Below are 27,590 nucleotides of genomic sequence, written 5' to 3' on the forward strand. Positions count from 1 at the left end.
GTGGTCAATACACGTATTTTTTGGCGGACAAAGCCGCTGCAAATGAAAGAGCTCAGCAGTGCCTTTCAATGCGCGCTGAAATCTTTTGAATTTGTAAACATACGGCGACCCTCGTAAGCCCAATGCGCGGGCTCTGCACAAATACACCTGATCATCACCTGCAACAGCAACTGGCAAGCTTGTATTTATCTTTTTTTTTTTTACTCTATGTGCCTTAAAAAAGCGATGCTTTTCGTTTACTGCTAGCTTGTAAGCTGTCAGTTACATTACAAACCTTTGCCTGTGCACGCTGAACGTCGTTTATTTAACTTACATTTCTGACAGCTGCTGAAGAAGTGACGCTTTTCAAACAAATCCAGTGAAACTGAAATACAGCTTTTGTTATCAAATCCCTTTAGGATTAAACCGTAGGTACCTTCTGAACTCCTCGTAGCAGCACAAAATGAACGGGAAAGTCCTCCCAGACACTCCTATAGCTGTAGACTGCTGGCAGCTCCGTAAGTGCCATCACGTGCGTCTGTTCTTCTTGTCTCACATGCACGCGGATCACACCATTGGCCTCTCATCCACTTGGAGTCACAGGCCCATATACTGCTCACCTCTCACTGCCAAACTGCTCCAGCTCAAACTTAAGGTGAGGACGAATAGATCATTTTACTGGGGTCTGGGGAAAATTAGAAAGAAAGAACTGTGTGTATATATACAGTATATGTGCTATTACAGTGTTTATTGATAATTAGAGTTGGGTTATATTGTTATAAGTTATTATTTTAGTTTATTTTTTAGTCATTTTGTCATATGTTTAAATATTTGTATATAGATTTATTTTTATTTTACTTTTTTACTTTAACCTATTTATTTCAGTTAATTACCAAATCAGCATTTTAATTGTTTTCTCACCTTATATTTATATTTTTAATAACTTTAGTTAACAATAACACTGTTACATATATCAAAGTCAACTGTAAAAAAAAAAAAAAAAATTACAAAGGAATATTTATAGTGAACAGAGCTTTACAAGTAAATGTGAATAAATAAGAGTACGGTAATAGTGAGGAAAAAAGTAAAAATATAGTAAGCATATGAATTTGCTTAACTAACCAAATAAAAGCCTGTTTTATTTAATTAAAAAATGTTTATAATATCACGCCTTTTCCCACGCAGTTTAAATTGGTCTTTACATATTTACAATTTTAACTGAAAATATTTAGCTGTTTTTATGTTTTAGGAATGGGTCCCAGTTTGAATTTAAAAGTTTGAATTAAAAAATAGTTCATTAATGCACATATTTGTGACCCTGGACCATAAAACTAGACTTAAGTGTCAATTTTTAAAATAGATGATATATATTTTTTTCTGAATAAATAAGCTTTTCATTGATGTAACGTTTGTTAGAATAAGATAATATCTGTCCGAGATACAACTATTTGAAAATCTGGAATCTGAGGGTGCAAAACAAAATCGAAATACAGAGAAAATCACCTGTAAAGTTGTCCAAATGAAGTTCTTAGCAATGCATATTACTAATTAAAATTAAGTTTTGATCTATTTATGGTAGGAAATTTACAAAATATCTTCATGGGACTTGATCTTTACTTGATTTTTGGCATAAAAGAAAAATCGATTTTGACCAATACAATGTTTTTTTTGGCTATTACTTAAAATATACCCTAGCGACTTTAGTTTAGTGGTCCAGGGTCACATTTGTACACTAAATGACTTTAATTTGGAGGAATTACTACCGGTAATTGTGTCCTGTTGTTGTATTCTACAGGTCAAGGAGAAATGGATTCGTCCATTGGAGATTGGGGAAGCTCACATGCTGTTGCTTGATGATCTTGGAAAAGAACGACTGACTGTCACTCTAATAGATGCCAATCACTGTCCTGGGGCAGTTATGTTTCTCTTTGAGGGATACTTTGGCACCAGACTGTACACTGGTAAGTTTGGGAGGAGGAAATGAATATTATGGAAATGTGCAGTAATCTAATAGTTTTTCTTAAGACAGAACATTATTGGATCCCACTGTCACATCCCAAAATTACATTTTAATGATACTGTTATTGTGTTTTATCTCAGGTGATTTCCGTTATACTCCATCTATGCTTAGAGAGCAATGTCTGAGGAACACCACAACCATTGATGTGCTGTATCTGGACAACACAAACTGTGACCCCACTCGAGCCGTACCTTCTCGTCAACAAGCCACACAGCAAATTAAAGAGATCATTCGGACTCATCCTGGATATGCTGTGGTTATTGGTGAGACTCTCCCACTTTCAACGTTTAATAAAAAAAATATGGAATAGAATTTAATGTGTTTTATATTCAGACACTTTGTCGCATTTTCCACAAACAAATTAAACCGAACAACTGTTTCTACAAAAACAATGGAAAATGTTTCTTGAGCAGGTGCATATTAAAATTATTTCTGAAGGATCATGTGACAATGAAAAAAATAATTGTATTATTATTCCCTTTATATTTTACAATTTTTTATATTCATCTCATACATTTGTCATTCATGTGGCTAATTAACTTTATATAGTTGTGTTGATAGATAGCATGCTGTGAAAAGTGACTGAATTAATCTCAGTGAATCTCCATTGCAATAATTCTTAATGAGTCTGTTACCTGTTATTAGGTCTTTACTCTCTGGGTAAAGAGTCTTTGCTGGTGGAGCTGGCTATCGAGTTTAAAACATGGGTGGAGGTGGATAGAGAGCGCCTGGAAACCTTGCGTGTTCTAGAGCTCCCAGACGTTTTCACCACTGACTCTGGTGCGGGCCGCATTCGTGTGGTCACTCAGTCTATGATCAACGCCTCCAACCTGCATGCGTGGAATAAAGTCCAGCCTACCATCGCTATACTGCCCACCAGCCGCCCCCTGGTCTCCTGTCACACTAATGTCTATGTGGTGCCTTACTCTGACCATTCTTCCTACCAGGAGCTGGAGGACTTTGTGTCAGCCCTGTGTCCTATCTCACTGGTGCCCATTGTAGGCAACTCTCTGCCTTATTTTTCTTCTCTTCTAAACCCTAGCAGGAAAAAGCCCAAAGAGGTGGTGATTCCAGAGTCGGTCAAGCACTACATGATGACCAATTCTAATATTCAGACCTCCGCAAATGGAATAAAAAACATGCTTCAAACACCCTTGCCCCCAGAGTCTCGTGGGGTGGTGTTCGAATCTCCAGAGTCAAAAATAAGCCGACTTAGTCATGATGATGGAAATTCTGACTGCATTCTTCTAGACATGAGCACCAACTCCTACTCTCGAGAGAAGGGCCCACACAACAAGCGTTTGAAACCCGTCAAAGTTGCATCAGATGTCGTCACAATTGGCAGTAGCCTTCCTTCAGATGACAACCGATCTATTAGTACACTTCCAGATGTAAGATCACCTGACCGCAGCTCTGTGTACGTATGTGAGCATGCAAGTCCAACCAAATCATCCAAGGAGAAGAGTCCTCGAATAGGCAGCACCAATTCTAGAGAGAGGTGTTGTTCGATGGATAGCATCAGTATGCATGACCAGACCTGTGTTACCGGTGCACTTACACCCCCTGAAACACGATCCGTGACCTTCACGTTACAGCGAGAGCAGATTGAGCAGTTGCTCCTTGAGAACTTCACCATACCTGCTGAGCAGCTCAAAGGTGACCAGGTATCACGGGGACTTTGTGAAGTGAATCGCCTTACTCCGATTGATCTTCCTAATCCGGCAGGTGATCCTCTTGAAGCAGCTATAAAGACATTCACATCTAAATGTGATTAAGCAAGCACTTCCAGTATGTGGTAATGTTTATGTGAATGTTTATTTAACATATATCATTGTATTTTAGATGTTAACAGCAATCATTAGCACTGTGTCAAGTACTAATTCTTTTCCACATTGTCATTCTGCTTTTCTTTGAGCCAAAAACTATTGATGACATCAATATGATGGTATTTTTTTCATTATGTTGATGCTGAGGTTCAACATGTTTTTCATGCATTTATCTTATGTAGCATCACACAGCAGCTTATTGTGAAGATTTGTATTCACATGGGGAAAAGATCCTATTAAAAGTGTTTCTTGTTCTTTTGGGTAAAAATGTGTCTTTTTTAACATATGATACATTTTATTTAGTTTTTACTTAAAGCATATGAATTTTGTAAAACATTTGAACATAAACATTTCAGTCTTTTGTGTAGAATATTGACGCAACATCCAAATGAACTTGTCTTTAATGAGAGTAATGTTGTAACAGATGGGCACTGGATGGAATGTCCTGTGCATGTTGTGACGCATAAAACTATCATTTGAAGATTATTAAAGTGATAACTCATGTTGTTATTTTCAAATTAGCATTAAATTCTTTGGAATGTTCTCTGAATCATACAAAGGAATAGAAAATATGGCCTTAATTAATACTTTGATTGGTTTGCTATTTAATTTCTTATTGAAAGTTTTCTTTAGGGAAGTGTTGGGTGGTTTCTTCTCTGCATTTTATCTGGCTTTACCTCTGAAAGAAAAGAAAAAAACATCCCTGCACATAATTAAAGTGGCAGAATAGAACTTTGTTATATTCCTAATACATTGCACCTCATATGACTTTAAAGGACTTGTATAGTGCAAGAGATGCATACACAACTTCTATGCTATGTGTTCCAGGGGAAAAGATCATAATGACATGAAGGTCAATGATACATGTTTTGTTTTCTTTTGGGGGCTGACAAAATAGAGAAGCGCTGCTTTAGGCTGGGTAAATTGATTAGGCTCTTGGTTTAACCAGCAGGTGGCAGACTAGTTCAATGCTCTAAAACTCCATTTACTATATACAGTAATGTGGAATTAATGCAGGGAAATATACCGAATTAACCTTATTGATTTTATAATTGCCTTCAAAAAGGTTAGAAGTTATGTTTTTATGATAGTACTGATTATGTGCACAGCATAATTCTACTTTTTTTAAAATATAAACTCAAAATGTAATCTCGTACTAAATGCAATTTCAGTTTTAATTGAAATTACTGTTTGAAGTCATTTAAGGTCCCAAGGCTGAACTTCTGTTGTAGAGGGAACATTTACACCACTGACAGTCTGTTTGGATAAGCAGAAATTGGAGAAGCAGCCCTTTTTCTTCTTAATCTGTCAAAAATTCATTCCTCACATATGGCTATGAGATAAGTCTAAAAAAAAACTTCTACCAGTTACACTCGAACACTGATGTCTGTGACAGATCCATCAGTTTTATCAGATATTTCTGTTTCCTCAGATCAATGTGTATGTTCAAAGAATACACAATCCATCGAAAGTTTCACCTAAACATTTCCTCTGTGTGATCAGATTATCTGCAAGGAATTGTCCCTGATGTTACTGATACCACTGCCTCATATTCAGAGACATGAGTAAAATAAGAGCAGATCAATGTCTAATTTATTTCTATCGTACTATAGATAGAGAAGTCAGAGGTCTGTCATTTAGTATTCACCAACTTGTGACATTTCCTCTAATACATATTTAGTTAGTCCAAACAGCTGTTTACCAGTGTATCCACGTACTGAGGGATTGTGTGTAAGTGATTGGGCTTGCATGCTGCTGTGCGAGGAAATATACGAGTAAAGCCAGGATGTCCTAAAGCCGTGATGTTTTATTCACCTCTGGTTTCTGCACATACTCACTATGCTCATAAAGGATGAATGGTTTGATGTATCAGGGGGACTCTTTGCATTCCAGATGAGGCTTAAACCACATTAAAAACCCTCTTCAGGCTGTGCTGATCCAGCACAAGAATCCTTAGCCTAACATCCTGGATTGATGGCCAACCGCTGGCTCAACAGCCAAAAGGGAAACAACAGACTGACTCACCACAGCCAGTGAGAGAATTATCAGCGTAAATGTGTAATTCAGTCAGACCCTCTAAGTTATCACTGGATAGTTAAATGTTGGATTGGGTAGTAATAATATTATCAACATCAAATCCTGTTATTTCATGATTCAAGTGAATTATTTTGTTACTAAACAAGTTGTCAATGAGCAACATGGCTGACTTTGTTATCTGGGCCATGCTTTGATTATGAACAGCTTTGCAGTAGTGAGCATTTATGATTTGACTGATGGCTAGTGTAGAGTAAGAATATAACAACCAAATTAACTTTTTATACATGGAGACTCACTCAAGCTCACACACATTAATGTTTGATCACATTTACCAAGCAGATTTTTTAACTCTTTGGTCGCATGAACTTGCTGCGTTGACTAGCAGAAATCAGCTTGGTTTGAAAGTGATTCTGTGTGAGCTTTGCTTTTTACATTGTTACACTTCTGCCAATAGATAACAGCCCTTTGTGCCTGCAAAGTCCTGCTGAAATTTCACTAATATGACAGCACCTTTATGCAGTTTTCTCACACTGATGCAGCTGCCTGACCTCGAGCTCGTCAACCCTGCAGCAGAACCCCTGCTGACCGATTAAAGCTTCTGACATTTGTGTCTGCAGGAGAAGAAAAAAACAAAGAGAAATAAACAAAGCATGATGAGTGCAGGAGTAGGATTATATTTTCTGAGTACAATTGTTTTTTAATTATTATTTTATTTTACTCTATCCATTTGTCCATCCTCATAAACAGGTAACAAACACCCGTTCCTGTCTTTAAATCTGATTGGCAAAACAGTGTTTCAGTAACAGTACTGGGACTTTTTATTGTTAGTACTCCACTTTGTCTGTCTGTGATTGTGTTCATTCCAATCAGTCTGCAAATATATTCAATAGTGGTTGGGATTTTCATTGACACTTTCTGCAGTTACATTGTTATACGAGGAAAGTGCATGACATCAAGTGACTGTCTTTATAAGAGAGTCATTAGAATCACTAATTCAACCGATTCATTCAAAACCAGATTGATTCAGGAACGAAAAAATGATGATACTGATACTTTTCTGAAGACTTCCCTTCACAGTTTGATCTCAGTTCGCAAAATGACTTGTCTCTGGTCAGCATCTGCAGTGCTGGATAGAGTGTCTTCACCCTGAGCATAATACAGTTCCTTCCTCTCTGAGACAGAGTATTGGAATTGCCAGAATCAAAGTCTCAAGTGATTTGAGCCTGCTTCCTGAAGTAGGCCATCCATAAAGTGACTTTTACTGGGACATTTGAGACAAGTTCTTGTGGTGCTGCTGGAGGTTTAAATTAGGCATGGAGCATTTCATCAGCCCCTGTCGCTACTGCAAAAGCCTTTGATGTGCCCCAGACAGGGTGTCCCTCCCTTTACACCAAGAGCCACGACAGTTTAATGAGAAAGAAAAAGAAGGAGAGTATTTATGTGTGTTCGGGTGCATACGCAATTAGGAGAGTAGAACAACTTCATTGGAAATTGCATTAAAGACCATAGCAGAGAATATATTCAAGTATTAAGCTGAAGACATGCACAAAGTCACGAAACTGCTCAAAAAATGTATTATATGTTCTGTTCATTTCAGTTGATATTGTTTTGCTGAACTTTTTTTATTATTATCATTATTGCACCAGTGTTATTATATTTGGTAAATTTCAAGTGTCAAACTGGAGATCAAGCACACTTTAGGAATTAAAAACTTTTGTCACGTCCATCAAATTTCTTTTGACATTCTGGTATTCCAAGCTGCTCACTTCAACTGCATCCAGAATGAAATGATAGCAGGTGGCCAGGGCACTATATTGCTGTTTTTTTTTTCTTTCTGGAAACTCTTTCTCATAGTTTTCCAGTATTGTAATTCCAATTACAAACAATAAAATCACTATATGTTATAAAAAGGTTCATCTTTATTGCAAACTTCTTGCTATGTAATTTGTATAGCCATTTGCCAAATAAAATTTTAGTCAAACCCTGATTTGTGTGATTTTGTTCTTTTCTAGCATTTAACAAAATAATAATATAAGATCTACCAAATAAATACATCCATAAAAAAATAACAATTAGACGAGATTTATCAAATAACAATGATGATAATTATGCAACTGAAAAATGTTATTTAATTTACTTCCACCACGCTGTAAAAAGTTCAAATTACGCTATTTCTTGGGTGTCAAACCCAAAAAGTATATTCATGAAAAGTGCCAGCTGTTGACAGTTTTATCAGCTTAGTTCATTTTATTTTAGGTCAGCCTGGCATAATTTCATTTATTCTCACAATACAGAACACCAATCCAATGATTAAGTGAGTCGTCTTATGATGATGCATGAGGCTATTCAGTTTTTTTCTCAGGGTAAAGTGAATGTGTTGTGGCAAGTCTGTCAAATTTTCTGAGCAGAAAAAAATATATAATTTAACTGCTCGCTGCACTTGCATATTCATTCTGTTGTTTGGCTAAAATATGTCTGAAATGAACATGCAAATTAGATATCTACAAAAATCCCTCATTCATGTATTTTTGATTGTGAATATGTAGATTTTATTCTATTTTATTCCATTTCCACCTTTCGGGGAGATTATTTTGATCAGCTCGAATACACTGCCAAAGGTGTTGTTACTCCTGTTTTGATGAAATGCAGATGAATATCAAAACTGTACACTGCACACTTATTTAAAAATGTGCAGCCTGTTAGGTGCAATGAAATGTGTCTGAGAACTAGAGTTGTTCTAGACTTCTGATGACCCAGATTTCAGATGACATTTGTGAAAATGTTCCCTGGTTTCTCTATTTCGGGCTCATGCTTTTCACTGGTACAATGTTTTGTATTGTGTTTTAAAAGCCAGTCTGGCTTACGGCATGATGACAAAGAACATTAGTGTTTTCTTTTCAGCATGTTGATGACCTCAGACCTGTCCCCATTCAGCCATGTGTCTTATAAGAGGACCTGATACATCTCTACAGATATGGGGACATACAGACAAAAGCATGCTACACTAACAAACGAATCTAGAGATGCTGCTTTTATCAGTATCCTATACTACTGGCATTTGAACATAATTGGAGCAATGACTTGTTTCTGCAAAGCCCTTTAACAGCTTTAACTAATATTTAGCCTATTTAGCATTAATTAAATAAAACAAAAGTCACACGATTGGGGTAAACCATTTCTTTCTTGACCGCGCGCCACTAAATTAAAACTTTCGGCGGTTTCCAAATCAGGTTGTTGTGTCACTCATACACAAAACACAATGTTCTCAAAATAAGAGAACAGGTTTGTTGGTGAACATAACTTTTACTTAGGCTTACATATTTCCAAATTTCTTGGAGACCATGGCAATGTCTCCAGCACCGCTCTAATATCACGCGCTGCACATATAAACATACAACATAATTAGGTTATAATATAGATTAACGAACAATTGACTCTCACGCGGTGGTTTTTTAAATGAATCGTTCAAAAAACACATGAACTCTGGAGTTACCGGTTTCAATCACTTTGAGGAATCCTTCATCCACCAAGGGAGCCAACTGATTGGACGGCGAGTAATCTTCATTGCCGCTGTTCAGCAATGAAACAAACAAACAAACACTGACCAATACTTGTCACTTAGTTAAAAATCTCTCAACATAAACTTTTACTCTTCTATTTGCATCATGATTACCCATTTTAGTCAGTCTATTTTAGCTTAAACAATACTGACCCAACACACTAAATAGCAATTGTTTAGCATTCAGAAATTAGCAAGTAAGCATAACGAACACAGCATAGACTGGAACTTTTGCAGTGTCAGCACATGAAAACAAAAACAAACAAAAAACTAGCTAATGACATGTAATGGTATTTTTACCCTTTGAGGAGAGAAACTCACCCGTGTACATCATCTAAACACTGTGACCAGAGAGACTAGTGACTAATCGCTCAGAATGAATGTGACAAACCCGAAGGAACTAAAGCGAATAGACTTATGTAAATGCACACCTGTCTCTGGAGGGCCCAGCGGTGGCATCTAACATGAATTAATGAGAAAATCTCTCCGCTCTCCCATTAAAGGCTGCTTCGGTTTGTAATAGACTGCAACAGTGTGTATCTGATGGATTATTCATGAAAAAGAAACTCATGCATACAAAAAAATCTCTCTCAGATCTCCTCGAAAAACGTTGTCATTGTTTTATTCATTTCAATTTTTAAGGCAATCGTTACCAATTTCACAGACCACAGGAATGACAACAGCAATGTTCTATGTTCGGTTTTGGAAATAGCTCACCATGCATATCGACTGTGATAAAAAGAGGCGAAGAAGAAGAGAAAAAGAGAGAAGGAAAAGGAATCCAGCAAGGATGGGATGCGTCATGCTCTGTATTTCAGTTATGAGGCGAGTATAGCAGCAGAGGCTAAACACAGATCAATAAGCCAGTTTGTCACTGAACCAGTCTGCCATTTTGGCACAATATGCATATCTCACAGAGGGAATGCTGGCACTGGACAAGGGCCATATCTTTAACACATAATTTACACTTTTTCTACTATTACCTCTTTGCAATGGTTTTGTGCACTACTTTATAACTTACTGCCTTTATTATAGTGGGGGGAAAAAACTCTATTTGCTAAATTTACACCATGCCATACAATGAACCCATTAACATTCTCTGAAGCATGATATACATGTGTTTCAGGATGCTTGTAATTTGTTCTTCGGATTTACAAGCCACCTAGCAGCAATGCATTCATAAATATTAAATAGGATTAAAAAAGGTTACATTTAAGTATAAATTCCAGGTTTACATTTGAGAAACAGACTACAATAGAAAGCCCCTTGGGAAAAACAAAACAAAAAAAGTCACATGAAAAATAATGTTCTTCTTAACAGTAAAAGGACTATTATCTACTAGTTTTCCAATAACAATATCCAGTGAAGAGTAAATAAGCCTTCAAAATCAATCCACCTGTTAACACTCTCAAACAGACCCTTTCACCCAATGATCCCTTTCCAGGCTTGATCTTCACCTCCTAATGGACTGAAGGATCACTTCATTCTTAGTAACTCCAGGTGTGCTGATAACTCACGGTAAAAGAAAGGTGTTTAAACACATTGTCTTGTAATCTGGGAGCAGATTTTCTAAATTGAACAATCATTGTGAAAGAACATTCTCATTCATATTGTAAAAGTGGGTTAAAAAGGAGGCATTCACATCTTGTAAACATCTGTGCTCACTTACAAATGTGTAGTTTGAGGACCAGTGGAGATTTAAAAATAAAACTGCAGATAATCTTCACAGTTCATAATCTGAATTATATTAACAGATAGATGTTGTAAAACCAAAACACTGGTACAACTTGGGACAAACAAGCAGAGATGTCAACATTTACTGGACAAGGAGAAAATGTATCAAAACTGTGGGTAAGAACAAGTATAAACGGCCCTGTTGTCCAAAAAAAGCAAGACAGTCAGTATTTACTGATACGTACAGATTTGTCTGAGAATAGTGATTATTATTCATTTTCAAAATGGACCTCAAACAAAAGAAGCTGTATACAAGGCTGTGTATGCTAAATGAGTAAATCTTATAGTTTATAAGATTATGAGATTTAACTGAATGTTTTAAGCTTTTTAAGGTTGTAAAATTAGAAAAGAAATGAATATGCAATTCCTTAGTACGTAATAATACTGCATATACAGTAAAATACTGTTTTTAATTTATGCTTGCTGTCAACCTTTAATGTAAACTTACTGTATGTAAGGCAAGTTTATTAAATTACTTGTGTTCAGTGCTTATCCTGTCAGTATGCCAATGCTATAAATGATTCAAAGGTAGAACATTTTAACAAAATGGCATTATAATTGTACTGTATGTAATGCAATTTCAGCTGCATGCAATGTGTCTTTCATCTTTTGAAACCAGTAAAATAATTGCTGCCATGGTGACGAATAGAAAAGTGATTTAAACTCCAGGGAGAATCCCGGGAATGAGAGGGCAAAGGTTAAAGCTGGACACGGGCAGCTGCAGGTGAGTCAGACTGTGCTATAAGAAAAACAGCAGACACTGCCTCATCCCCAATCATCTTCAGCAGCGAGCGGCGAGGAATCTCTCATGATTCCCCTGATAACTCACGTGTCTAAGGAGTTGCTGCACAATATCAAGATATAGCGGCTCCAGAGCAAGGAACTGGAGGGACAAATTAAACTGCTGGAAAGTAAATTTGGTGTTCTTGAGAGCTGATTGTGCATGAAATTTCAGTCTGTTTACAGTGTAATGAATCTGAATCTGAATCTGTGACCTCTTGTTAACATTTACAAATTTTACAGCTTTAAGAAAATATTTGTGCTTTTCACTTTAACACTGGATTTTCTTAACTAATTTCATCTAAAGTATGTAAATACATTAAATACAATGTATTAATGCAATGTACAAGTGATTTTACCTGGATTTCATGCGTAAGAATAGAAAATCTTGTTTATCATAGCTCTAAAAAGCTATGAATGGGAAAACGCAATGGGAAATATTCCTTCGTACTAAAAAGACTTTTCTACAAATTCTAGACACAAATCAAACAATTTCACTAAACAAATCACCCATTCAGGTTATAATATTCAAACAACCTCTTACATTTTCACAAGTAAACCTCTAAACAGAAAACGCAGATGCGCAGATCTTATAGATTTTCATAGTGTTGGCTAATTTGTAAAGAAATTATGATTGGGGACACAAACTCACAAACCAATAAGAGCCGTCTTTTACAGTTCAATCTCCAGAACACACATACAGTTTTCAATTTCTCCAGTGTATTAGATCCAAAAACTGGGAATTGAAACCATCCGCTTTCCTAGATGCCTCACACTGTATCAGTTGTACTGGCTTTGAATGAGATCCAAATTGGTGGTGACATAACATCGCCTGTTTTCTTTCAGCAGGCTGGATAAACTCATACGGTGGGGGTTGGGCTGAGCCCAGGTGGGCTGTAGTCTGGTGGTGTCTGGTTGGGCTTGATGCTCCTTGACTTCATATATAAGATTAACTGATCCGGGATCTCGGCCAGGACATCCTTGGCAAGCCGTGCCATACTCAGGACATGGTTTCCCGTCCTGTCCATGTAGTCTCTGAATGGAACGAACTGCAGGCACAGATAAGATCAGAGAGCAGTTAGTTATAGGTGTTTATTTATTCCCTGAATCTTTTTTTTTTACCCATGTAAACTCCAGATTCTTTCATTATTTACAGGCTGCACAAGCCTTGTTGTTATTTGTTAGCTTGAGTCATTTTTTTTTAAGTGTGATGTCTCCGTTTTCTCTAAATCTGAGATGCCTGTAAATGTAGGTCACCAAGAGTTATTCCTTAAGAAAATTTCCTAAACAGTAATATTGCTTTGACACTGCTTAAGCTACATAAATATTTTACTGAGATGAGTGCATATAATACACATACACACATATGCACTCATCTCAGTAAAATATTTATGTAGGAAAGTTTCATTGTATATATATATATATATATATATATATATATATATATATATATATATATATATACACACACATTTACATACACACACACAGTTGAGTTGAGTGAATGATTTGTAAATTATTGTCATTGTTTTGTTTCTGAATAACTGACCACTTGTCACCACCAAATAGTGTTTGTGTGTGTGTGTGTGTGTGTATATACAATATATACAAACATAAACAGAGATATGTACCTGTACAATATCCCTCTCTGCCAGCTTTCCTCTGGAGGATATTCTTACATCGTCGCCGTCCAGTTCTACCATGGCTAAAAAAAAGAGAGATCATCATGTAATCTGTCTTCTAGCCAATAAAACAATCTGGAGCCTTTCACCCCAGCATGACACCAACATTTACCTCTTTGCTGGAACATTATGAAAGGCTCAACACAAATACTAATAGCAGATGGTGAGACATGCTAATTATATTGAACATCTGTGAGATCTGCGTGTTGACATCTGCTTATCAGTCCGAAAACATAAACCTCCCCAATTAGGTGACTTTTCATCCAGAATCTCTACTTTACTTGAGTGCAAACGGTGAAGTTCCATTAATGAAGTTTAACACTCCATCTGGGAATACTCTTATTAGCTGAGTTGATGGTTAAGAAACAGTTAGGAAGATGCGGAGTACAATACAAAAAAAGCAATAAGGGGTTATGCAGTAATTTTTTTAAAAATTTTTTTTATAATTGCAGTACATTAATTATAATAAGACTAATTAAAGAGAGAGGAGAATGAGGAGATAGAAAAATATATAAAGATGAAATTTAAGATTAGTTTTGGGTCTCACCATCAAATTCAGCTTGTCCAACTCCAACAATAATGATGGACATAGGTAGTTTTGCCGCCTGAGAAAACAGAGAACACTAATTATACGAGTTCACATGCTCTGTTTGATAAGATTATTCAAATTTCCTGGACTAACCTATATGTTTTAAGTTTAAGATTATGCTTAATTTGATGAGTCAAAGAAACACATCGGACAGTTCAGTCCAAAAAAAGAATAATAATAATAAAAAAATAATAATAATCAGAAGAAAATTACATCTTTCATTTACTTTGGCTTTTTATCATTACATTATAGCAATTTTACTGTACCATTCTGTTGTTTTACAGCCATGAGAGTCTAATGTGAACCAAAAAAACAACAACAACCAAATAAACTTTTTACGGTTCACCCTTACAGGTTTTTTACCAGATAGCATTAAAATTTTAACATTTTATACATTTAATACACTGATTGTGACAGCGGTAACAAAAGAAAACCAGTTATTTCAGACCATGTTAAGCCAGTCGGGTTTGAAACAACACTAGGACTTTGACTGTGATGGTTTTAAAAGAATATTTTGACAGCGTGATTTTCTTCATGTACAGTGAGGTGAATGCCATGCATTATTCAGACCCTCCTGGATCAACATTCTCTCTCCTGTGCTAACTGTCCCTGTTCCTGACACGATGCCTGACTGACAGGTCAAATCCCCTTTATCAGAGAAGTAAAGCGTGAGTCTGTACTGAGCTAGCTCACAGGCTGCTTACTAGTGACAACGGATAACCAGAAAACCACAGGATACTCAGAGAAACAAAACTCACTTTCTCCCCAAAGCGACTTCCCAGTGGTTCGAAATGAAAAGTAATTGCATTTAATGCATCACACACATGATCACAACAGAAAAAGACTAAAATACAAGAAATACACACAAGGGGAAAACATTATTTCTATTAAATTGTATCTGAAAAGCTTACAATGGAATATACCTTTAATACATCAAATATATAATGAGAGAAATTGTAAAGGCTCTTGAGGGTTTGAAATTTGAAAGCACTCCCCCAGAGGGCCCGTGAAAGCCTGTTGAGAGGAATGAATAATTTGACGAATAAAGCTGGCTGGACACACAGCCTCAGTCACGCTGATAAGTTTGTGGGCTGTAATGGAGTTAGAATTGGAATTTCACCGGGGGCCACACAAAAACACATCACACAAGATGAAAAAGTGCAACACACACACACACACACAGCACAAACAAACCCTGCTGTGGGGCCTGGAGAGCTAATCAAACCAAATGAGTGAATTAGATCATTAATTACTAAGATTCAGAGATCGATTCCTTCAATAAGCCTTGAGCTTTATGTGGGAAACCAAAAGATGAACTCCATAAAAATGTCAACAATACTAAAGCAGGATCAGCTGACTACTTCTTTTAGAATTTCAGACATATACTGGCAATCAATATTAATAAATGACATATATTTATATTGGTTTTCACTTGGTTTTTCTTTATTCTTTAAATACACAGTCAGCTGACTCAGGTTTTCCTAGCTCTATTATTATTATTATTATTATTATTTTTCACTGAATAAAATATTCAATTCAATTCAAGTTTATTTGTTTAGCGCTTTTCATGTAACAAATTGTTGCAAAGTAGCTTTACAGAAAATTAAGCTTCTACAATATATGTAGTAGTAGCTTATAATTGGTGACTATACCTCTGAGTGATTGGCATGATCTAATATTAATTTGTATATCTATGTGTGTGTCTGTGTGTATGTGTGCACCTTAAGTGAAGGCTGTGAAGTCTAACAGATACTCACTTGCTGTCAAGACAAGCCTTTTTGCAAAATGGAAATACTTGTATGACTTTCTAACATTTACAGATAAGGATAGAATCTCAAGATAAAAGTTATGAGCTCTGGAAATCATGTCTCAAATGCATTAAACAGCACAGCTAACTTACAGGAGGGAAAGCCGCTCTAAACTGTATGATGAGTTAGTTTGAAATTCTTAATATATCATCAAGGTATATCAATATAAACGGTATTGTCTTACCTCTCTTATACATTTTTGTTATGAATACATGTATCTTTATACCCCTGATACAAAGGCAATAATTATTCTATCCACTTGTGTTGTGATGGGGATGGTATTGGATCCAGGCTGATTTTGTCGACCAGTCCATCTCTGTCTGTATGAATTGTGCAGACAGGACATTGAGTGCTTGGTGCCAATGGGCAAGAATTATAAAAACATATTTATGGGTTTGGAAGTAGGTCAGCATTGCCGGAAATGCTCACGGGGGACAGAGGCAGTCATGTGTTGAAAGAAATAGAGCTGGGAAGATGAATTTAAACAAACACATTTCACGCACACTTCATGTATTCACTGCTCTATTTCCTGTAGGTCTTTCCTTCAAGTGCTTCTCTCGAAATCTCTCGTGCTCACTTGTTTGTGTACTTTCCCTCTCCCTCTTGTTTTTTCTCACTTCCCTTAATTTAAAAAAAAAAAAATATATTTTTACAAATGCTTCTCTCAGCCATGAAATAAGTGCAGATTACTGTGAATCATGCGATGTGATGTGATATTAGCAGCTAGCCCATAATAAACTCTGTGAATTACAATGTTCCCTTGTCCGCTGAGCCACATTCCCTCTTGCTTGGCTTCAGTGTATTCTTATATTCTCGGTGACTGCTTGAGCATGCACATCTGCTGGTATCAGTGAGGATAAAACTAATTTAATAGATTTATTAAATATTAAATACATCATTTTTACACATACACTGGAAACATCATTCTTGTTATCATTATTTCTTGTCATGTTTTTCTGTAAATGCTGAAATATCCTTAGATACACTGACTTGAGAAGCAAAACGGATAAGATATTATGAATTTTCATATCACATATCTTGAAGTTTATTTATTTATTTATTTTGTGTTTCTTTTTTTTCAATTGACAAATATTGCTTTCTTGTTTTAAGCAGAACTGTAACAAAGTTTAAACTAAAAAAACAATGCCAATAGGCGTGAGAAAAATAAAATTAATATCTGAAAATAAGTCTCAATTCTTTATACAATCATTCTTCAAGTAAATTATTTCTTTATATCTAAATATTATTTATTTTAAGGATGTTTAAATATAGACTGAAAAAAAATAGAATAAACTATTTTCATTTAAAAACTGATGGCAAATTTTACAATTAATTACAAAGAAATGGCAACCCTAGTGAAAAAATAAATATACTAAAAGTATTAAAAATAGATTTATTTCATGTTAAGTATGCAAATACTTTACGTATTTATGTAAATATTATAAAATACCCAGCGACTGTACTTTTGGTATAATAAACTGATATATTTAAAGTCTACTAAATTGGAAAAAAAAATATTCAGTACTTAATACACTTTGATTTTGCAGAAGTAGTCTAAGTCCATCTAAAGAAATACTTAAGTATATTTGATTGTGCTAAAGTGGAACTACTGTAAGTATACACTTTACATATCTTGCATTTAAAGACTGATGTTAGATCATACAATCCTCAAAAATGAACTTTAGTTGCTCTAAGAATACAGATCTAGGGGACTTAAAAAAATAAAAAGTTAATGGACGTGGGGGGGGGGGTGGCAAGACAAAAAGTAATGTCAAGAAATGGTTATTACAGAGTAATTACTCTAGTTAAAAAAATACCAATGGTCAAAATTTGTGATGACAAAAACCAATGACCATTCAGTCCTTGGAGTTATCCTAAATTTTGCTTCAGCTACTTCAGCTAGAATATACTGTATATAAAAGGCCAAAATGCTGTGAGTGCAGAGAATCAGCAGTCAGGGTGAGAGAGTGCATATGAGAAACACTTCAAAGTGCTCATTTTTATCTAATTATTTTAAAAAGACCACCAAAAAAACAGCACATGAGTGGAATTTCCATTGAGGACTTCAATAAAAATCACTCCGGGCATAGAAATGAATAACGCACATGAAGTGTTCAGTTATTCAAAGTGCTTGAACCCATATCAGTCAGTGCAGAAATGTTTACCGTTTGACTGAGGACCAAGATCCAAAGCATCATGGGTAGAGGGTGAAGAAGAGAAAGAGCAGCAGGCAAGATCTTAAAAGGAAGGTGTGGCTGTTTTAATAATGGGACTAAACAGTCGCAAATTCCCTTTAAATCCAGTCTGCTGGGTAACCATAGCAACGGTGACAGATGAATCCCATTAGGTGCAGAGAGGACCTCCGGAAGACCCAAAAAGCACTTTAACTCTTCTTAGGCTTTGCCTCGGGGGCTCTTGTGATGCAATGTTGCACCAGAGTATGATGAGACAAACTATTTTTGAAAACAGTAGGCTAGAGAGAGAGACAGAGAGGTCAAGGATAACTCACATTGACGATGGCTTCTTTAGTCTGAGCCATATCTGATATCACACCGTCTGTGATGATGAGAAGCACAAAGTACTGCGAGCCGTCTTGAACTGCTGCAGCATACCTGTGTGTGCAGACACACACACAAATTCACCTTTTCATATTAACAAAAATATTAGCAGAAAACGTTATGATCCAAATCACCCAAATGAACCATAACCCAAATCTGAAAATCTCTTTGTGCTGGTACTGTTGATAGTTTTAACATGGAGGATGAATAATGAAAAAAATGAGCACCCTCAATACACACTTAGTATTCAGTGCTGAACCACATCTATATATATGTTTGCTCTGGGATGTCCCTGTGCTATTGACACAGCTCTTCTGCCTTCATCAAAATCCCACAATGCTCTTTGTGATGCAAAACACTTTAAAGAAGCTATGAAAGGACATCTGACCTCTCTGACGTCCACACACAGTTACATCAACAAGAAACATTTGTTAAATCATCTATATGTTAATTGACAATACATACAATCACTACCACATTAGCTACGGTATTCATGTATAGAGAAGCCTGTGTCTGACTCAGAATATTGAAAAAGTCTAGTGCAGCTTTTTACTTGTAATTGCAGCTTCTTGTACTTTAGCTCACAATTACAAATTTGTTTCATATTATTCCAACTTTACAGCTTGCAATTGTTGCACATAATTGTGACTTTATATCTCACAATTGTGACTGTTCCTAATAATTGCTACTTTATAACTCAGTTTGGACTTTGTTTCTCAGAACTGCAATGACTGCGCTGACTGGTCTGTCATGCATGTTGTGATTATTTTTGGTCTGTCATGCATGTTGTGGTGATTTGTTTTTAAATTTATTTCTCACAATTTCAGCTTTGTTACCCATAAATGCGACTTCGTTGCAAATTTTTTTCCCAAAATGTATATCTTGTATATGATATATGTATATCAATTGTGACTTTGTCTATCAATTGCAATATTATATCTCATATTTGCATATGTACGTATCACATTTGTAACTATTTTGCACAGTTGCGAGTTTTATTTTTTACTCTAAGGTCATAAATTGCTTTCATACATTAGTACCTGGGACAGCCTAAAAAATATGCAAACAGAAGCAGCACCCTAAACAGTGAACTTAAATGTATGTTCACATGAGTGACACTCTTGATTACAGTGACAAATTGGTGAGACCAATTTAAACATATTTTGAAAACATACCATTCTGAAACATACCTTGAAAATTTACCAAACAATAATAATCTCCAAAAGCGCATCAATTATGTTTCTGGCTATGAAGTTTTAGCCAATGAGTCCTACAACACCAGCTTAAAATGTGATCCTTTGTTTTCCCAGAATTGTGAAGACGCCACTCAAAATAAAGTCAAGATAAAAAATTTTGCTTGATTGAGCAAGGCTTTGATTTTTATAGGACAATTTTCAAATAATTTGAATCCAAAAATCTATCTCAGCACTGTCTTTCTTCTCTTTTTCACAGGATAAATGTTCAACTGTGCCAGTACGCTCCTCTGAGCGAGTGCTGTTGCATTTGTCTTACCTTGCTACATGGTTGATGACAGGAGCAAAATTGGTGGGTCCATAGAGCTGGACAGTCTTCAAACTCTCGTGGTAGGCCTCTAGAATGCCCTCCATCCCATTGCAGTATGGGTTATCTACATTACCATTCTTCAAAAACAACAACAGATTTTAATCAACACTGTGCCTCTACTGTCAAGGCCAAACCAGAAGATTAGATTAGACAGCCTAAGTTGTAAGTTTTTATGTGCCTTAAAACGTAAGTAAATGTACGTGTGGTAGAACCACATTTAACGTAAAAATACACACGTATTCTCATGAAATCACGTTGGACTAGATTATATTGTCTGTTTCAAGATGGCGCCATATATTGCATTTTTTTGTTTTGTTTTGTTTGTTTTTCAAACACAAGAAGTTTTACCAGAGATGAACTGCGGAGCATTCAGCAGTACACACCACACAATCTTCTCCCGTTTTTTGATTACACTGACATTTTACTGAACGTTGCAGATGGCAGAAATGCAAGCTTGGGAAGCGGGCCAACACCCAGATACCCAGACACTGTTAGTCATTCTTAAATAATCAATTATCATTCTCTGGGACTTTAATAAAGCAAACCTCACACGTGAACTGACAAAATACAGGAAGCACATTATATGTCCTACCAGAATCAGTCATATACTGGACCACTGTTACACCACAATAAAGGATCCATATCACTCTGTCCCACAGGCAGCTCTGATCACTGTTTGGTTCATCTTATATCGACCTATAGCCAGAAACTGAAATCAGCTAAACCTGTAATAAGGATTGTAAAAAGATGGACTAATGAAGCAGAGCGGGATTTACAAGGTTAATTCGACTACACTGTCTAGATCTGGGCAAGTTTACGTATTCTGTAACAGCATATATCAGGGATATATGCATCACTACCATGACTCTTTTAAATTGCAACAACTACAAACCATGGTTCACTGCAAAACTCAGACAGCTCCATCAGGCCAAAGAAGATTCCTACAGGAATGGGTACACACTCTTGTATAAATAGACCAAAATCACATAAATTGAAAGAGTTTTATTGCAGGTTTGAAAAACACAGTCTCACACCCCACACCCATTCTGAAATTCTCTCCATGAATCTATTAACACCTCCAGCATCCCCTCTCTTCCCATCCTGCACTTCAGGTCTCTGAAAATGATGTGTCAGGTCTTCCGGAAACAGAAGAGAAAGAAAGCACCAGGCCCAGATGGTGTTAGACCAGCCTTTCTAAAAACCTGTGCTGACCAGCTGGCCCCCATCTTCACACAGATCTTCAACAGATCACTGGAGCTTTGCAAAGTCACTTCCTGCTTCAAAACCTCCACCATCATCCCCATCCTAAAGGAACTCCAATTTACAGGACTAAATGATTACAGACCTGTGACTTTAACATCTGTGGTCATGAAGTCATTTGAAAAACTGGTGCTGGCAAACCTTAAGGACATCACCGGACCCTTGCAGGACCCCCAACAGTTTGCTTACAGAGCAAACAGGTCTGTAGATGATGTGTCAACGTGTGACTGCATTACACCGTGCAACATCTGGACCGACCAGAGACTTATTTATGGCTTCCTCTCTGTAGGCTGTTTTATTTCAGCCTTCAACACTATCATCCCAAACCTCCTCCTGTCCAAATTAACTCTTTTAGCCCACCTCCATTGTGTGAGTTCTTTACCATCTTCCTGACAGACAGGCAGCAGCTAGTAAGGCTGGTAAAATTCTCATCCAGCTCCCTCACCATTAGCTCTGGTGCCCCTCAGGGATGTGTTCTCTCCCCACTGCCCTTCTCCATGTACACCAACGACTGCACTGCTAAAGACCCCTCTGTCAAGCTCTGGAAGTTCTCAGATGACTCCACACTTATCAGCCTCATCCAGGATGGAGTTATAAGTCTGCTTACAGAAAGGAGGTTAAAGAGCTGGCTGTTTGGTGCAGTTATAACAACCTAGTCTGAACACACTTAAAACAGTGGAGATGATAGTGGACTTCAGGAGGAACCCCCCTGCACTCCACATAGTCTCCTTTGTCAAGAAGGCCCAGCAGAGGCTGTTCTTCCTTCCCCATGAAGGGAAGCCAAGAAAAGTGTCATGCAACAAAAAACTGGTTCTTTCATGGCTCTTTCTGCATACCCCATTTTGCACATTCATATTCATCAAACGTACTGCCAAAACTTTCTCTAGTGTGTCACCCTTAGGAATCTTAGGAAACTGTTCAGTATTTTATGATTCATCATCAGATAATTATTCATGCTCTAAGGACAGTTATATTTGAAGAGTGAAGCAGCAAGAATTAATAGTCATGATCCTCTAGCACAAGGAAAAAGATGTGGAAGAAAGAGTAGCTGATAAAGAAAAAAAAGAGAAAGGGTGGGCAAAAACGAATTAAGAGACTCAAAATGCTCAACGAGATGACGGTTTGGCACACAATCATCATAAATGCTTGGGTAAAGTTAATGAGCAGGAGTGTCAGGAGAGCCTTGTTTACACATTACAAAGATACAACCAAGCATTTCTAATTACGATATAATCAACATATGAGCAAACAACTAAATAAATACTTCAAAACAACCATACATACCCTCACAAATTAAATTTCACAAACAGGAAAAAGCAATGATATTCAGAGTGTCTGAAAAACACGGCAAGTATTTTTTAAGGATTCAAACAGATATGACACCGGATATGCACCAGCTAGCTGTGAAATCCACATAATCTATCATATCTAGGAACAGGTACCAGGGGGAATTCATGGGAAACCCGGCCATCAGGAGGAAGCTTGGCTCCAAAGCCCAATGCAGGAAACATCTTATCGCTGTCATAGTCCTGAATGATCTCTCCCACGGCCTTCAACGCCATGGCGTATGCGTTCATTTGATAGGGGTTCATGTAATGCAGGGAGGTAGACTGAGAAGGGTTCCCTAGGGTTCAAAGAGAGAGCGAGATCATAAATTAAGGTTAAAATCTTATTCAGACATGTTGGTCGACAGCATGGAGAACAAATCCAAAACAGGAAACACAATCAACACTTTAAAACAAAAAAACTTACCATTGGATGCAGTGAAATCAATGGCCACTGTGAAATGGATCTGAGTGCTAGAGAGAGACAAAGAGGGAAAGTAAAAATGAAAGCATTTCAATTTAAGCCAAATTTGAAACACATCACAGATGTGAGAACCTGACGGTGAGGCTCAACAAAGGTGATGGATCCTGATTCACCCCAAACCGGCACAGATCACATTTCCAGCTTCAAAACACTCCAATGTTTCCACTCCTGCTGTTCAAGTGGTTGGTTTAATTACCATCTCCAGCCCTGCATTGTGTCGTCTCTCGTCTGACAGGCAGATAGCCAACCTCCTATTCAGCAGCCAGACGTTCCTCACAATCAACTCGGCTTGGTTGGCAGATCCAACATCTGTGTAAACCCACTTCTTTTTCCATATTTTTTTTTTAATTAAGGCAACCCTGAAACTGGTCTCAGAACAGCAGTTGAGGAAGACTTCCACATACAAAACCACCAAACGTCACATATCTGCTCACAACTCTGTTTTTATACTGAATTCAGTGAGAACTCCAGCTTAGTTCTGGATTACTGATGCTTATTATCGTGCAGAGAGACTGGCTGGAGGACAGTACATTCACCGGACACAGTATGGAGCCAGTGATTACCCACTGGTTCTGATAGCTAGAGTCCAGTGGGCATCAAAGCATCAGTCTTTTAAATAAAAATCCTTTGAATATATATATATATATATATATATATATATATATATATATATATATATATATATAAACACACACACACACACACACACAGTGGGGTCGAAAAGCTACTGTGCTAGTAAAAAATGCAATTTAATACCTTATTAGTAACAAAACATATGATTCAATTAAATTAAATTAATGAAAAGTGCTATACAAATAAATTGAAATCAAAATAAATTATACCAAAATCTGTCACAGATTCTAATACAGGCCTTTTTAAATGGCCATAAAACATAAAAAAACCTCTTCTTTTTTAAGTTTTACAAGAGTTTAGTTCGCTATTGTTTATATCCATTTAAATGAACAGAAAACACAGAGCCCATAGAAAACAAATGGTTAATCTGAACACCTGCACAATGGAACGGATTATATGGGAACAAACTATTTTTTGCTGCTGATGGGAGTGCAGAACACTTGTACAGATAACATCTGAAGCACTTAAAAATATCATTATAACATCTAATATCTGAATATCAATGGCATTCCATTTTCAGCATGAACTCTATTGTGCTCTCAGTATAAATGAGAAATGAGCTGTGGACGAGAATGTCAGATAACATGGAGTATGAGGTCAGTGAATATTTATAAAACATTTCCACACTGACAAAGAAATTGTCCTCGGATGCAAGTGGGTAAAACACAAAAACGAAATGGGGGAAAAACATTTCAAAGCAGGCTCTAATCAGCAGGCAGCTACAGATGTCATTCATATGCAACCCCTGCGGCGAGATGTTTTCCCAAGAGCTGATTCATCAGTGATGGGTCAGCAGAGAGTAATTATGTATTTTAAACATCCACTGTACATCTGCAAACATGACCACAAATGAGTGATTCAGGCCAAATCATATTCATACGCAACACAAGGGTATTGTGTTCATCCTTGGGTAGGGACCATAAAACTGAATCCCTTTTACCAGCCATTTGTTAGCATTATTTAACTCAGCACAACATTAACAGGAAGGCAGGGGGAGCAGCACAATTGTGATTAACAAGCTCTGTTTATGCTCCTTTATCTGCATGCCTTCTTTCTGTCCATCTTGTTTTTTTTCTTTTTTCTTTGTTGATTATCACTAATATCCCCAGGCACAAAGTCGGGAATATTGCATTAATCTGCATTATACTGGGAACTTCAATAGCTGCTTAGGTGGAGACAAGAAACTTTAGGACGTTTTTGGACCGAAGCTTTTATATGAAGAACATTTATCTTAATTGTGGAATTCTGAATGACATCTACAGGAGTGCAAAAAACAGCTAGAATAGAATGATATAGAATGATGGCATTGTGACTGTCACATTAGCAACAGTGCAAACAGATGTATTTTATATTCATGACAAATTAACACTTTTGATCCAATTAATTCAAAAAGCACTGACATTATATATTAGGGGTGGAACGGTTCAACTTTAGCATGGTTCGGTTTGTTTTACGGTTTTAGAGTCATGGTTTCAGTATATATTTATTTATATTCTACCTAACTACAAGCAACAGCGCAAATAAATACAACAGAGCAAAGATACAAATAAAATAAACAGTGATTTTACATTTTTTTAGGGAGGTCTAGCATTAGTTTTTAGATAGAGAAATTGAATAAAGTAACCAAACGTAAAACAGCATTGCATATTGGACTGTATAAATTTAAGACTGTTCTTTATTAAAGTTACAAAAGCTTTTCAATCAAGAGCATTGAGTGATTTCTTTGTTGTTGCTGTTTGATAAATACAAAGACTGTCACTTTAAGAGAAGGCACTGATCCAGTGCACTGATACAGTAGGCCTGCGTTCGGCTGGCTATAAATGACTGCTCATAAGTATGTTTTGTTATTAGTTTAAGTATTCGCTATTTAATGTTCAAATGTGGAGTTTTGCATGTCGCGCGCGCACGTGTGTGTGTGTGTGTGTGTGTGCGTATGTGTGTGCGTCTGTGAGAGAGAGAGAGGGTCACATTACAGTGGAGTCAGCTGTCTTATCCCTCCGTGGCTTGTGTACTGCAAACACATACGAGCTTCATCTGTTCCCCTTTCAGGCTTGAACTGAAGGTAAAACTAAAGACATTATTAACTGTCTTTACATTTATTTTGAAAGATAAAGCTCGTGATTATGGAAAGGGGTGTTACATTTCCGACAAGTGCTAGCTGTGATCGGCCAATCACAATGCACTGGGTCAGTTGGCCAATCAGAGTAGACTGAACTTGTCAGAAGGAGGGACTTTGTAGAAAACGACGCGTATAAGAGAGACGGGGCATAGAGGACCAACAATAATGTAAAGTATTTGAAATATATATATATATATATATATATATATATATATATATATATATATATATATACATATATACATATATCATAAATCTCGTAAATGCACTAATGTGCAACTTGATTCAGGAACACACACATCTCTGCAATGTAGTAGTTTTGTATTTCCTTACTGTCTGGTTATGAATGTCTTGTGTCTTTCTAAGGCTAGATTTCCCTTATGAATTCTTCAATGACAATTTACCCAATGTCTCATTCTAGCCCAGGATGAAGTGCAGTCTGAAGAGTTCAAGAGACTTCTTAAGATCTAATCACCTATCAAAAAAAGTGCTTCACCAAGATTAGCTGCAGAAAATAAGAAAGAACAAAAGCATCACATTTCCATAAAAAGGTACTAATGTTTCTTACTACTGTATCTCCAATTGGAAGTTAATCACAAATCTAATCTTAACTCTTTATTTCACCTAGAAGGCAATGAAATAGAAAATAATGGAGATCAATGGAAACCATTTTTTAGGTTTTACTCCTAAGTATTCCACATAATCCTGTGCATCTCCTTTAGGGTTTCAGAGGAGATCTCATCAAAATAACAAACTGTGCTCAGTTTAACTCAAAATTAAAAAGTTAAATTTAAAGATTTCAGTATAAATTATTTCTCAACAATTATCTAAGCTATACCACTCTTAACTGAAATCTGTATTATTTCGAATTTTATTTCAATCTGTATTAAGTCAACATTTGTCTCATTGTGTGTCTATTGTCTAATGAGTCCTTATTTACTGTTGGACAAATATATTTCTACCAATTAAAGCTGAGCTCAATGTAAATGTGAATAAGTCAGAAATTCTTCCTTCAGACCGTTTCTATTCAAATACATAATTAAATATTTAATAAAGTCCTCAGAAAAGGTTTTAAATTTTACATTAACTCTGAGAGCTGCCTTTATGACCTGCACTATAATTAACACTTCTTTCTTAAGATATGATTATTTCACTCATTCGCAACAGTAAAAAGTGAATCCATCTCTCTCTGAACCGGGATATGATGATTTAAGAACGAAGAGGGTTATATATAGTCCTGTTTATCAAAAGAAAAGAGGAAAGTAAGGAAAGTGAAAAATGTAGCAATGGTAAATCCACACAAAGGTCTGCTTTCAGCATCAATATTAAAGGTCAGAGTCTGATAGAAAAAAATAACAAAGGTGGAAACCTGACAGAAAGCAGTTTGAGTGTGGACAGAGTGATCTGACTCGGTGTGAACTGAACGTAGCACACTGGGTGATGTCAGAGCGATATAGATTACTCCGGTGTGAAAGGTCAGCCACGTCTTTGGATAGTGATATAACAGACTTTTTACACTCAGTCTCGCTTTCTTTATTACTCTGCCTCTTTGTTTTTTTTATTTTTAGGCTTTTGCCACAATTATTTTAAACCCTAAGGTCATGGTTTAAAGGTACAAAAGCTGTCACTGGAGT

At 36.5% G+C, this 27,590-nt stretch overlaps 2 protein-coding genes across 4 annotated transcripts in view; one reads left to right on the plus strand and one right to left on the minus strand.

Moving 5' to 3' along the window:
* Positions 1–4,080, plus strand: LOC128018663 (5' exonuclease Apollo). 2 transcript variants are annotated; one of them, XM_052604325.1, is made up of 5 exons: positions 1–181; positions 399–634; positions 1,775–1,940; positions 2,080–2,262; positions 2,645–4,080. In XM_052604325.1, the coding sequence occupies exons 2-5, from the start codon at positions 443–445 to the stop codon at positions 3,772–3,774; spliced, it is 1,671 nt and encodes a 556-aa protein (XP_052460285.1). In that variant the 5' UTR covers positions 1–181; positions 399–442; the 3' UTR covers positions 3,775–4,080. The 2 variants fall into 2 exon arrangements, with proteins under 2 accessions (XP_052460285.1, XP_052460284.1); XM_052604324.1 differs by lacking the exon at positions 1–181 and having other exon boundaries at positions 191–634.
* A 5,947-nt stretch (positions 4,081–10,027) lies between these two features.
* The window catches only part of LOC128018662 (copine-5-like), a 66,603-nt gene continuing 49,040 nt past the window's right edge, over positions 10,028–27,590 (minus strand). For both annotated transcript variants that reach the window (XM_052604323.1, XM_052604322.1), the window contains 7 exons: positions 23,148–23,194; positions 22,838–23,019; positions 20,085–20,212; positions 18,524–18,626; positions 14,165–14,222; positions 13,567–13,640; positions 10,028–12,984 (listed from right to left, as the gene is read on the minus strand). In XM_052604323.1, coding sequence (XP_052460283.1) covers positions 12,796–12,984; positions 13,567–13,640; positions 14,165–14,222; positions 18,524–18,626; positions 20,085–20,212; positions 22,838–23,019; positions 23,148–23,194 — 781 coding nt within the window. In that variant the 3' untranslated portion in view covers positions 10,028–12,795. The remainder of the gene's footprint in view (positions 12,985–13,566; positions 13,641–14,164; positions 14,223–18,523; positions 18,627–20,084; positions 20,213–22,837; positions 23,020–23,147; positions 23,195–27,590) is intronic.

Source organism: Carassius gibelio, chromosome A8 (genome assembly GCF_023724105.1).
Source record: "Carassius gibelio isolate Cgi1373 ecotype wild population from Czech Republic chromosome A8, carGib1.2-hapl.c, whole genome shotgun sequence".
Taxonomy (NCBI): domain Eukaryota; kingdom Metazoa; phylum Chordata; class Actinopteri; order Cypriniformes; family Cyprinidae; genus Carassius; species Carassius gibelio.

Bases quoted from the DNA above. Each gene is read 5' to 3' on its own strand.
- LOC128018663 (XM_052604325.1), top strand. From the start codon at position 443: ATGAACGGGAAAGTCCTCCCAGACACTCCTATAGCTGTAGACTGCTGG. The intron at 635-1,774 runs GTGAGGACGAAT...TGTATTCTACAG, and splicing joins TGCTCCAGCTCAAACTTAAG to GTCAAGGAGAAATGGATTCG. The intron at 1,941-2,079 runs GTAAGTTTGGGA...GTTTTATCTCAG, and splicing joins TGGCACCAGACTGTACACTG to GTGATTTCCGTTATACTCCA.